Source organism: Zingiber officinale, chromosome 6A (genome assembly GCF_018446385.1).
Source record: "Zingiber officinale cultivar Zhangliang chromosome 6A, Zo_v1.1, whole genome shotgun sequence".
Lineage (NCBI taxonomy): Eukaryota > Viridiplantae > Streptophyta > Magnoliopsida > Zingiberales > Zingiberaceae > Zingiber > Zingiber officinale.
In genome coordinates, this window is record NC_055997.1 from 147,645,510 (window position 1) to 147,657,861 (window position 12,352).

The window sequence follows — 12,352 nt, forward strand, 5'->3', positions numbered from 1 at the left end:
ACTCTCCCTTTCCTCCTTCTGCAGATTAACTCTCCCTTTCCTCCTTCGTTCCTCTTTGCCCTTCTTCTTCGGCATGTTCCACCTTCCACCCACAACCTTCGATATCGCCAGACAGATTCAGATCTAGCGTCAGGTTCCTATCGGAGCTAGCCACAGAGGAGGAGGACGCAGCCTTTGCGAAACCAATCGTGGCGGCGTTTCCATTTATCACACCTCAAATCATATTATAATGCGATTTTTATTTTTTAAATTTAAATTAATTGATTAATCAATTCCTAATTTAATAGAATAATTTAAATATTTTTTTCAACGCTAATATTATTAATGGTAATATAGTAAATATAAAATTAGGTTATATCATTAATTAGATTGAACCAAATAACATTAAGTTATATTTTATATATTTTATTCTCTATAATCTTGATTATGTGATTATTAAATAGTCATATAATCAAGGTTATATATGATGCCTTGAGCCACCTTATAGTCATCCTAATACTTTTCTGTTATTTATTGGATCCAATTTTCATTACTACAATGCTTTACAAGTATAGATTATCTCTTGCAAGCCTGGGCGTCGGTACCAGCACCAGCGGCCGCGCCTTCTTCATCACGATCCCAAACTTCTCCTCCATGTCCGCCGCCTCCTTTCCTATTCCCTCCGGCGCCCGCCACTCGAACGAGTGCACCAGCGTCGCCACCATGTACGACACCATAAGCTCCGCCATCGCCACCCCCGCGCATATCCTCCGCCCCGACCCGAACGGGAGGTACCTGAAGTCGTTGCCGCTGAAATCCCAGCCCCGCTTCCCAGCCTCGCCGCCGTCTGCGAACCTCTCCGGCCGGAACTCCAGCGGGTCCTCCCATACCTCCGGGTCCCGGTGGATGGCCCACACGTTGACGAACACTCTCGCGCCGGCGGGAACTGAGTAGCCGCCGACGACGCAAGTGGCGCTCGGGCAGTGGGGGACCATCAGAGGCAGGGCCGGGTGCAGGCGGAGCGTCTCTTTGATGACGGCGGCGAGGTAGGGGAGACGACCGATGTGGGACTCTTCGACGACTGCGTCGGGACCCACCACCATGTCCACCTCCGCTTGGGCTCGCCGGAGGATCTCGGGCTTATGTAGCATCTCGGCCATTGCCCATTCTACCGTGTTGGATGTGGTCTCTGTTCCGCCTACCACCATGTCCTGCCAAATTACACGATTTCAACTCGAAATCAAATTCTTTGAGGTCCCTTGATTCTTGGAGCACTTCATGAATGGAGCAGAACAGTGACACTTACCAAGAGCAGAGCTTTGACGTTAGTCATGGTGAAGGGCGTTTTCCCGTCGCCGCCTTCCTTCTCCAGCCTCAGCATGAACTCCAAGAAGTCTTTTCCTTCGCCTACGCCGCCGCCTTCCTTCTTTCTCCTCATCTCGATGATATCTTCGAAGATGCGATCGAATCGGCGCAGGAACACGCCCATGCGGCGCTGGATCCCCTGCAGATCCATCCACGCCACCGCCGGGAAGAAGTCCGACACGTCGGGCCGCCCGAGTAGCTCGGTGATCTCCGCCACCACTTCCCGGAACTCCTTCCCCGCCGCGCTCCTCCTCTTCACGTCGGCACCCTCCAGCGTGGCGCCCCACAGCGTTCCCGTCACCGTGTTCCACGTCGCCAGGAACATCTCCGCGCCGACGTCCACCGGGGTCCCCGCCTGCGCCCTGATGTTTGCCGCCGCCGCGCGCATCTCCCGGCGCCGCAGCGCGTAGACGGCGTCGAGCCCCGCGGGGCAGAGCATCTCGCGGACGGTCACGCGGCGCAGCATCCGCCACTTGGGGCCGTTGGGGTTCCACACGATGTTGGCGTCGCCGCCGTAGGCGACGCGGGAGGAGGCGGGGACGTCGCGGTTGGCGAAGGCGGCGTCGTGGTCGCGGAGGATTTCGCGGGCGAGGGCGGGCGAGGAGATTACGACGCCGAGCTTGGCGCCGAGGCGGAGGCTGAAGATGGGGCCGTGGGTGAGGGCGAGACGGCCGAAGTGCGCGTGGAGGTCTGACTGGAGGAAGGGGAGGCTGCCAAGGAGTGGGAGGCCGCGTGGGCCGGGAGGCAGAGGAGGACCACCATGGCGTCGGCGGGCAAAGGCAGCGTGGACGAGGGCGGCGAGGAGGAAGGCGAGGGCGGCGAAGGCGTAGAAGAGGAAGGCCATTGCCTCCGATTGATCGGCGAGCAGCATTATTTAATTGCGTAAGACATTTTACTGATAATTGTATTTAATTAAATTTACATTTAATTACGTACTCAGGAATAAGACAGGAATAAGGAAGAAGTTGATTCCTCTGAAGTTGGCGAGATGCTGATTTTGTCGTCCACGCAATTAGATATACGAGGACTCCTTCATCTAGTGACGTTAACGCACGTATCCTGGCGTCCGGCCCAGCTACCACAACCGAAGAGTATTCAGATTATCATTCAATTATTCACACGTTCATCCCTAAGTTATAATAAATTTATAAAAAAATTTCTTTTAAACGGGATGTATAACCAAAATACGCTTGACTTCTTGGTTAGTTCATCATGAACACTTTTTAATTTATCTAATAATCAGTAAAAAAATTTTATAGGACTGGACTGATCATCCTAGGACTAATCAATGTGGTTAACTGAATTTATTATTTTTTTTATTAATGCACCTGTCCCGTTCCCAAGGCTATGGTATTGTGGTAGGACATCTAGGTTATTATCCTGACGTATTTTGTAGAAATTTTTTTCTTTAAATGGGGCGCGCAACTAAATGATAATGGGCTCTTGGGCTGTTCGCCGTGCACGCTTTCTGATTTACCTTGGTAGCTGGTAGAAAAATTTTGTGAGGCCGAGCTGGTCACTCAGGGCTAGTCAATGAGGCTAATTGAGTTTATCATTTTTAAAAAAAAAAAAAAAATTGTTAACGCACCTATCCTGCCCCCAGGGTTATGGTGCAGCGATAGGGCATTCAGGTTGTCACCTAGGTACCCGCGGTTCAATCACTGGCTATAGCGAATTGGCAAGAATCTTTTCTCCAAATGGGGTGCGCAATCAAAGGATGCTAGGTTTCTTGGCCGCTTATCATGAGCGCTTCCCGATTTATTCTAGTGACCGGTGGAAAAATTTCGTAGGGTCGGGCCGGTCACTCCAGGGCTAGTCAATTAGGCTAATTGAGTTTAAAAAAGTTAACACACCTATCCTACCCTCGGTATAGCCGAGTTGATTATCATATATTAGATTTGTAGAATTGAAAAAGGGCTAAATCTTGGCAAAAATTAAGAAATTACCCTTCCATGTGATGACTATCTTTGATTTTCTAATTTGCTCCCTCATAATAGTATAGGATAGTCGTGGGGAGGCAATAAGATGACGGATTTCACCTTTTGCAGAGTTAACTCACATGTTCCTCTAGACTAAGATATAGGGGAGGACGTTAAGTTGTCATCTAGATATTTATGATTCGATTCTCGACTATAATTTATATAGGTTTTTTCTCTGGATGGAACGCGTAACCACAGTATGTTAGGCTTTTGGGTTGTCCACCATGAGAATTTCCTGATTTATCCTAGCGGCCGCTAGAAAACTTCCGTAGAACCGGACAAGTCGTCCTACGTTCGGTGTTACCTAGTTCATTATTTTCTTATTAACACACCTATTTTTGGGTCGGTCGCCCCAGATTCAATGTTACCTGATACATCACTTTTTTTGTTGTTGTTTTCCCACCCCTAACTATTTAATGGTCGATTATAAGCTAACCTGTGATTTATATCTCTTTACATAACTTTAGGACGAGCTGTGAAGGACGACTGGAATCAACTTAATCATCTTTTACTACAAAAGTTAACGCACCTACTTTGGTTCTCATGAGGTGCCCAATTGGTTCGTAGGTAACATATTTGCTACAAGTAGGAATCAAATCTTGGGGAACACATGCTTTTGGGGGAAAAAATTTGTTGATTCTAAAGACATGAAATACAAAAATATGAAATATGTAGAACTCACATTGATCTTTCATAGTAGATCTTGATCTTCGCTTTTTATACAAAATGAAAAACTCACAATGATGCTCGAAGAAGAAGATCGGGGAAGATATTGAAGAATAACTTGTCGTCGGAAGAATGATCACAAATGAATCAGAAAGTTCTTCAAGATTCCACGAACCAAAACCCTCTTACGCCTCGATGTTATTCTTCTGAGTAAGACATACAGTCTCGGTAGAATTCCGATAGCACTTTTGTTGTGCTTTAATCTCCTCCACGTACACAACGCAACAACCTTTTCCTGATGCTTGCATCCCCCCTTATGCATCAATTGTCTTGGATGCGGAAGATGACTCTTCCACTACCTCCAGTAATGGAGGAAGGCGAAAGGGTTAGAAGATGAAAGGGAAGAGGCACCCTTTCCTTTTCGTAACTCCTACATCTCCCACTCGTCTCAGTCAATCCATAAAAGTTAAATTAGTCACAAAGATCATGTAAAATCACATAGATTATTATAATCAAATAATAAAAACTAGAGCAAAATACTAATTAGTCACAAAAACCAAATTAAAACATACAATCCATACTTTAGGGAAAATTGTTCGTGCGACAACAAACACACTGAGTAATTATTGCTAAAAAAATTATTACACCTTACACAATTGCTCTATAAAACGAATTAAAGACATTTATAAGGAAAATGTCATGAGATTTAAATTACAAAGACCACGTCTCGAATCATATTTGCCATCTTTGAAGCCAAAAACTCAGAAAGACAGAAAATCTAAAGTCTTTTGAGATTTCAATCAAAAAGAGAAGTGGATAGCATACAGTGAAGTTTTTCCATCCAATTATTGATTGTTACGGTCGGAGTTGGCATCTAGGCGTAGCCCACTCCCAAGCCCGGGTTGCAGATCGACGTCGAACCATGACGCAATTATCAGAGCACCCTATAACCCTATGTTTGGGAGGAGGTGAGTAAAGGAGAGGGAAGGATAAACATGGGGAAAAAGAATTTTTATACTTGTTTGGGAGAGAGTGAGTCATGGAGGGGAAGGGGAGAGAAGGGTAAAGCTTCCCCTTGCATGCTCGGGAATCAGCAAAATTTCTTACACCCCAATTTGGGGTGTAAGGAAGGGGAAAAAGAAATTATTCCAATTTTATCCTTTTTTATTTTTTCACATGCTGATTTATTAAAAAAATAAGAAGATATTTTTGTAAATTTATATATTTAATCATCATTTCCATCCCTTTACTCTCAAATGAACTTTCCCTCCCTTCCAAACAAGGGTAAGATAGATATATTACTTTCCCCTTCCTTCTCCTTCCTTTCCCTCCCTTCTCCTTCCATTAATGAACCTTGTCCCACCCACTCCATCCAAACAGAGGCTAAATCGAGTGATCGAGCAAGTGGGACACGGATGAAAGAGATATTTTTTGAGGAAAAAATGTGAGGTATTGGAGTAAAAATAGTCCGTAACTAAATATAAATAGGTAAATTATGAAAAACATTTTATTGTGATAACCTTTAATTTGTATAGAAAAGATTTGTAAGTGAGGTATATGATTATACACTATCTCACTTATTTGTTATTACCTTCTCTATTTCTGAGGCATAGACTTGTGTTAGAAAGTGAGACGCGAAGAGTTGAGCAATAGAAATCAACCATTTGACACATTTCATGCTTATGGAATAATGAAGAGCATGTTTATTATAGAATCAGAACGATCAAATTCAAAATACAACATATATAATTAATTAAGATCCATAACCATCAATTCCCACGATCTAATTCATACAGAAATTCCAGTCCATTTAAAAGGAAATCTAAGTAATTTCCCCGGAAATCTTGAAGATTAATTCAGAGACCGACGCGGACGGTTCCGGCGCTGACTCCGTTGCACTCGGGGCACACCTCCACGCTGCCGTCGCCGCCGCAGTCCCCGCACAAGCAGAGGTGGTTGCAGGGCATCACCGCCACCGTCGCCGCCGCCTTCCCGCATCTCAAGCACGCCATGGATCCCTCGCCGGCGGCTGTGGCGCCTTCCCCCTCCGCCTCCTGCTCCACGGCCAAATCAATCAGATGCTTCTGCTCCACCAAGGTCCGGCACAGCGCCACCGCGGCCTCGTACGTCGACGCCTCGATCTCGGCCTCGACGAGCATGATGCCCTGCAGGATCCACCCGATCTCCCGCATCCTGTTCTCGAGATCGCGCTGCATCTCCCGGATCCTACACAGCAGCACGACCTCCGCCACGCAATCGATAGTGCTCGTCGTGTCTCCCTGCCCCTCCGCCGCCAACCGCCGCCACAACGCTTCCTCCTGCAAATAAAACAATGATGAAACAGCATTCGAGAACTGCGACTATAACTAGCAGCTCACTTGAGTTCGCCGAAGCTTCTTGAGTTCGCGGTGACAATGACTGGAGGTCCGCATTATATTCTCGAACTCTTCTGGGTCCGGCAACTCCGGAAATCGAGCAGTATCATGCTGCTCCGGAGGCGGCGCCAGAGGGACCTCCATAATCTCCGGCGGCGGCGGCGGCGTCACGCTCTCTGAAACCACAAAGTTCACGCGCACTCGCATCACGGTCAATGGATCGATTTTATGCATTAACAACCATGAATCTTTGAACTCACCGCCGCCGGCGCCGTTCATCTCCTCCGCCGTCAAAGTTTCCTGATCCTCCACTCTGCGCGTATGCACGCTGATCTTAGAACGTAACAACGAATTAAACAGCTAAATAAATGATCAAACTAAATAATACAGAAGATCCTGCGGAGGCTGATCGCGATTTGGTGGAACCGTTTGATCCGAACGGAAATCCATGGAAATTGCAACAAAGAGAAGGATTGCTGGGAGAAATGGTAATGGTTTTTGATTGAATTAAGGCGCGCGCTTATAAAGACTCAGCCACGCGCCAAATTTGTTAAATGGTAAATAGATTTTTTTTTTTTAAAAGAAATGCTAATACTTGCCTTTTGATCAAGATACAGTATAAATTTTTCCATTTTTTTTAAGTTCGTTTATTAAGATACACTAAATATAGACTCGTGATAAAAGATAACGTCTCAATAAATAAAATTATCAATAAACAAAATTTAATGAATAGAACAGTCATCTTATGAACAATGAAGTTGTAATGATGGGATTTGAGCCCAATCGACCTGACTTATGCAGGCTGGAGTTTAGTAGAGTCTAATTTGAGTGATATTCTCCTAAATTTATCCATCAACAAGAAATGTCCATACATTTAGTGCGAAAATGCGAATTACTAACCCTAAATTAACGGAGGATCTCGAATAACTATGCCCATATTGTCGTGAATTGTTAACTAAAAGCGTAAATGCTTGTCTATTAAGTGGTATTTACATTTGTACTATTACTATCGTTGATATTGTCGTTAGTAGAATAGATCTTAAATGCATCTCGAAGAAATAGCTACGATGGATCCCGAATAATTATATTCATATTTGTTAAGCTTTGTTACTTTGCATATCCATCCGTGTGAGCATCTCGTGAGCACATAATAATAATAATAATAATAATAATAATAATAATAATAATAATAATAATAATATTATTATTATTATTATTATTATTATTATTATTATTATTATTATTATTATTATTATTACTTCCTTTTGACATAAATTCTAAATTTTTAAAAAAATAATTAAAAAATAATAATACTAGGCGCTCACATTATGCTCATGGATGGATGTGTAAGATAACATTTCACCATATTTGTCATTATTATTAATATATAAATCTAAAACAACTTGGATGAATCTTAACAAATTAGATCCATATTGTCATTGTTAACATAAATGGTAAATAGTCCTCCCATAAGTACTTGAAATTGTACCATTGTTATCATTAGATCTTAAATGGATGTCAAATAACTATGTCTATATTATCATTATTAGTACAAGTCTTAAACAATTTCCATTAGCAACCGTCTAAATTGATAATATGAACACAGTCTAAATTGGTAATCTTATTATTCATAAAGCAATCATCTTGCAACCTTTCACCAAGAGTGATCCTATCTAAAAACTAGAGAGATAGCACGCTGGATAGGTGACTAGAATGTTGACTGAGAGAAGACTTTTAATCAGTGAAAAGACCACGAACTAGAGCGAAATCCTCCCTACACACACTCAAGAGATCAAACAAACGTCAGTGCCAAAAACCAAGGGGTCCCTAACGAAAACCCTCTGACACTCAAGTCAGTCAAGTGTCTAAGAAAAAGTAGAGCAGTCGTTGGGTAGCTGAGAGTGAGCATAGTAAAAATAGGTTCCAAGTGTACCTTACCATCGAAGAGGACTCCCTTTTATACATCACTTTTATAACTTCCATAATCATGAGGTGGCAGAGAATGTCGGATGTTAGAAGCAGCCGAGTAAGGGAATATGTATAGCCTAGGAGGTGTATAGTCACAGTCCGAGAAATCCTCCGTAATCCGTATGCACCCTTTTTACAACTTACGCCATTAATGCAGTAGTTGAAGAATATGCAGTCGCAATGGATCAACTGATAGAAAGTGTAGAGTCGCCTTTGAGGAAGATTCCATTGAATACTCATGTAACAACAAAAGAATATTTTCTAACAAGCAGTTGTTATTCTATGATAGGTTGTTGCGATTCTCTGATAATGTGGTCCTCCAAAAATATCCCGGCCGGATATTCAACTGACCGGATGTATATATAAAAGCAAAGCACTTAGTATGGCAGGGCATTCGACCCTTAAGGCTGCTCAGATATATATCATGTAATACTGGAAATCTGATTATGAAGTAATGGAAAACCATGTTATCATTGTTAGCATAGATCATAAATAGTCCTCTCATAAGTACTTGAAATTGTACGATTGCTATCGGTAGACTTTAAATGGACATCAAATAACTATGTCTATATTATCATTATTAGTACAAGTCTTAAACAATTTCCATTAGCAACAATCTAAATTGGTAATCTTATTATTATCCGTAAAGCAATCATCTTGCAACCTTTCACCAAGAGCATATGGATCAAGGAGGCTAGTGAACGGTTTAAACTAAACCTGGTAGGGCTAATTATAGCAATGAGAACTCTTTTTCTCAAGCTATTTGATGTGGATTGAATCCTCCACCTCATTACCAGTTTGGTTGCACCAATTTTTTTGGGTTTGAATCCGGTAAAGCTTCAGATCCACTCCGACGATCTATTCCGAAGCATGTAGGCCGATAACTCCTGTTCTTTTATATCCAAGCATGTTCTTCACCGAATCTGATTTTCACCTGAGCAGGTATTCACTCAAACTGGCCTTCACCCAAGCTGGCCTTCACTTGAGCGGCACCAAAAGTGATATAAGTCACCACTGCTCCCCCTGGTTGTATAACCATAGTTCTCTATTTTGATCTAAATCTAATAGAGCATTAGATCTCGCGCATCGGAGCATGCCTTCTATTTGTAAGAATCTAGCAAAGTTTTTGATCCATCACACTCCTGCTTGTGAGAATCCGGTAGAGATTCTAAGCATGTCTCAGATCTACGAAGCAACACATGTCAACCTGACCCCTCTGATGGTTAAGTCAACACGGGATTGAAAGAAAGAGTGTCTTCTTTGGGAGAAGGACTTGAGCTAGAGGAAAAAATGTTTTTTTTTTAAGAAGGGTTTGAGCTAGAGCAAAACAATAAAGAATCATCACATTAGTTCATCCAGTCAACCATTGCCTTGACTTTAAGCTACTCACAGTGATCAGTTGTCGAATTGGTCGTCCTCCTTCTCGGCAAGCTTCCTCCTCCTTATATAGAGCTGAAATCAAACTCCACATGGATAACCTCATGCTTTGGTTATCAGCCTCTAGCATGGGCAGAAGTCAACCTCATGTGCAGGCAAAGGTAAGGTTGATGTCACGTTCTGTCCGAGACAACATCTGACATCCCTAACATGCATATATAGGTTGTTGGAAAAAGAAATTATGGGAGAAGAAATAAAAGGATTATAGAAGAAAAATATGGAAGAGGAAGAGAATCTCTACGTGGAAGAGGAGGAAAATAAAACAAAAAACTCAACTTACTTCATTCATGAAAAAAGTACATATTTATAGGCTTATTGGATAAGCATCAATCTCAGATAATCATGACTTTTTTATTATTATTATTTTATCTCCACAAAACTTTTGTTCCTATCATGATTTCCACCTCGTCCATTCTATCTCTATCCACTGCCACCTCATTTATTCTATTCTATCTATAATTAAGTTTACTTTTCAACACCCCCTCTTAAACTTAATTTTGTGACTCCAAGTAGATTCCGCATCTTGATGATGAAATCTTCAAACTTCAGTGGCTTGGTAAAGATGTCAACAACTTGATCTTTAGTCTTCACATAGACTAGCTCCACATCTTTGTTCTTCACATGTTTGCGAATAGAATGAAAGTGAACATCAATATGCTTACTTCTTTGATGATATACAAGATTCTTCCCCAATACAATTGTCGATTTATTATCAATGCAAATTTGAGTTGCTTCATTTTGTTCAAATTTTATCTCCTTTAGCAAGCTTCTTAGCCATATAGCATGACTAACACATGAGAATGCCGCAATGTACTCTGCTTCACAAGTGAAAAGAGTAACAATAGGTTATTTTTTTGACATCCAAGAAAATGACGTATCTCTAATGAAGAATGCAAAGCCGGAAGTGATTCTCCGGTCATCATAGTATCCGCCCCAATTACTATCCGAATATCTAACAAGTTAAGAATTATTAGAGTGAGAATAAAATAATCCGTGATTCAGAGTACTTCAGACATAACGAAGGATTCGCTTGGCCGCCTTTCAATGAGTCTTTTTAGGCTCCTCCATGAACCTGCTCACAAGACCGACTCCATATAATATATCCGGTCGAGTACAAGTTAGGTACCGCAAGCTTCCCACCAAGCTTTTGAAACGTGTGGGATTAACCGTCTTTCCTTCATCACTCTTGGATAGCTTTGTTCCGCAGTTCACCGGTGCGTTAATTGGATTACAATCATCCATTCTAAATCTCTTGAAGACCTCCTTTGCATATTGTTCTTGAGTCATAAATATGCCATCAACTCCTTGTTTCACCTCCAAGCCGAGAAAGTAGGACATAAGTCCCATATCGGTCATATCAAATGCTTTTATCATAGCTTCCTTAAAGATTTTATCATTTGAGGTGAACTTTCTGTCAAAATTAGACCATCTACATATAATGATACCAATAAGATGTATCATTATCTGCTCTTACATAAAGAGCATGCTCATAATGGCATTGCATAAAGTCATTTTCTTTGAAGTGTGTATCAATTCTTGAATTCCATGTTCTCGGTGCTTGCTTCAAGCCATAGAGAGCTTTCTTCAACTTCAACACCTTTCTTTCTTGCCCCCTCTTGATGTAACCAGCCGGTTGTTCAACATAAACTTCTTCTTCTAAGTAGTCATTAAGAAATACCGATTTGACATCAAGCTGAAATATTTGCCACTTTAGTTGAGCGGCTAAAGAGATTATCAACCTTATAGTCTCCATTCGGGCAACGGGAGTAAACACTTCTTCGTAGTCAATGTCAGCCTTTTGTTTGTAGCCTTTTGCCACAAGTCGCGCTTTGTACTTTTCTATTTCTCCTTGAGCATTTTTCTTTACTTTATAAACCCACTTCACACCAATGGGTTTGTGGCCATCAGGCGAAGTAATAAGATGCCAAGTTTCATTCTTCTCAATTGCCTTCATCTCTTCATCCATGACTTTCTTCCATTTGCTATCTTTAATAGTTTCTTCAAAAGATACAATCTCTTCATTAACATAAAGATAAATGAGATTAAGTGGAGTTGTCACCTCATATAATTCTTGAAGACTCCTTGTCTTTTGTGGTGGAGGATTTTCTTCATCCAAGGATGATGAAGAAGTAGGCGATGGTGGTAGAGTTGGTTCGTTCTCCTTCACTTGTTCTTCTTCTTGAATCATCGCCATATTAGTACTCCAATTCCAAGCATCATCTTCTTGAAATTCAACATCTCTACTTATGTTAACCATTTTGTTCACTGATTATAGAGTCTGTAAGTCTTCGATCTTGCATCGTAGCCAATGAAAATGCAAGGTAAGCTTTTGTTATCAAGCTTCATTCTTCTTTGATCCGGAATGTGTGCATAGGCCATACACCCGAAAATCTTCAAATGAGATACGCATGGCTTGTATCCGGTCCATGCTTCTCGAGGTGTAATTCCTTCTAGATTCCTTATAGGAGATCTATTTAGCAAATACACTGCACAGTTTACGGCCTCGGCCCAAAATTCTTTAGGCACTTCTTTTGTTTTTAGCATACTTCAAACCATGTCAAGAATAGTTTGGTTCTTCCTTTC

The 12,352-nt window shown here is 41.8% G+C and overlaps 1 protein-coding gene across 1 annotated transcript; it reads right to left on the reverse strand.

Moving 5' to 3' along the window:
- Window positions 1–528: 528 nt before the first annotated feature.
- On the reverse strand, window positions 529–2,429 carry LOC121994548 (flavonoid 3'-monooxygenase CYP75B137-like). The gene is made up of 2 exons (XM_042548545.1): window positions 1,286–2,429; window positions 529–1,190 (listed from the first exon to the last, which is right to left on the reverse strand). The coding sequence occupies exons 1-2, from the start codon at window positions 2,213–2,215 to the stop codon at window positions 543–545; spliced, it is 1,578 nt and encodes a 525-aa protein (XP_042404479.1). The 5' UTR covers window positions 2,216–2,429; the 3' UTR covers window positions 529–542.
- Between the last annotated feature and the right edge of the window lie 9,923 nt (window positions 2,430–12,352).

Coding starts and splice junctions, on each gene's coding strand:
- LOC121994548 (XM_042548545.1), bottom strand. CDS start 2,215: ATGCTGCTCGCCGATCAATCGGAGGCAATGGCCTTCCTCTTCTACGCC. Junction 1,191..1,285: donor ACGTCAAAGCTCTGCTCTTG/GTAAGTGTCACT, acceptor GTAATTTGGCAG/GACATGGTGGTAGGCGGAAC.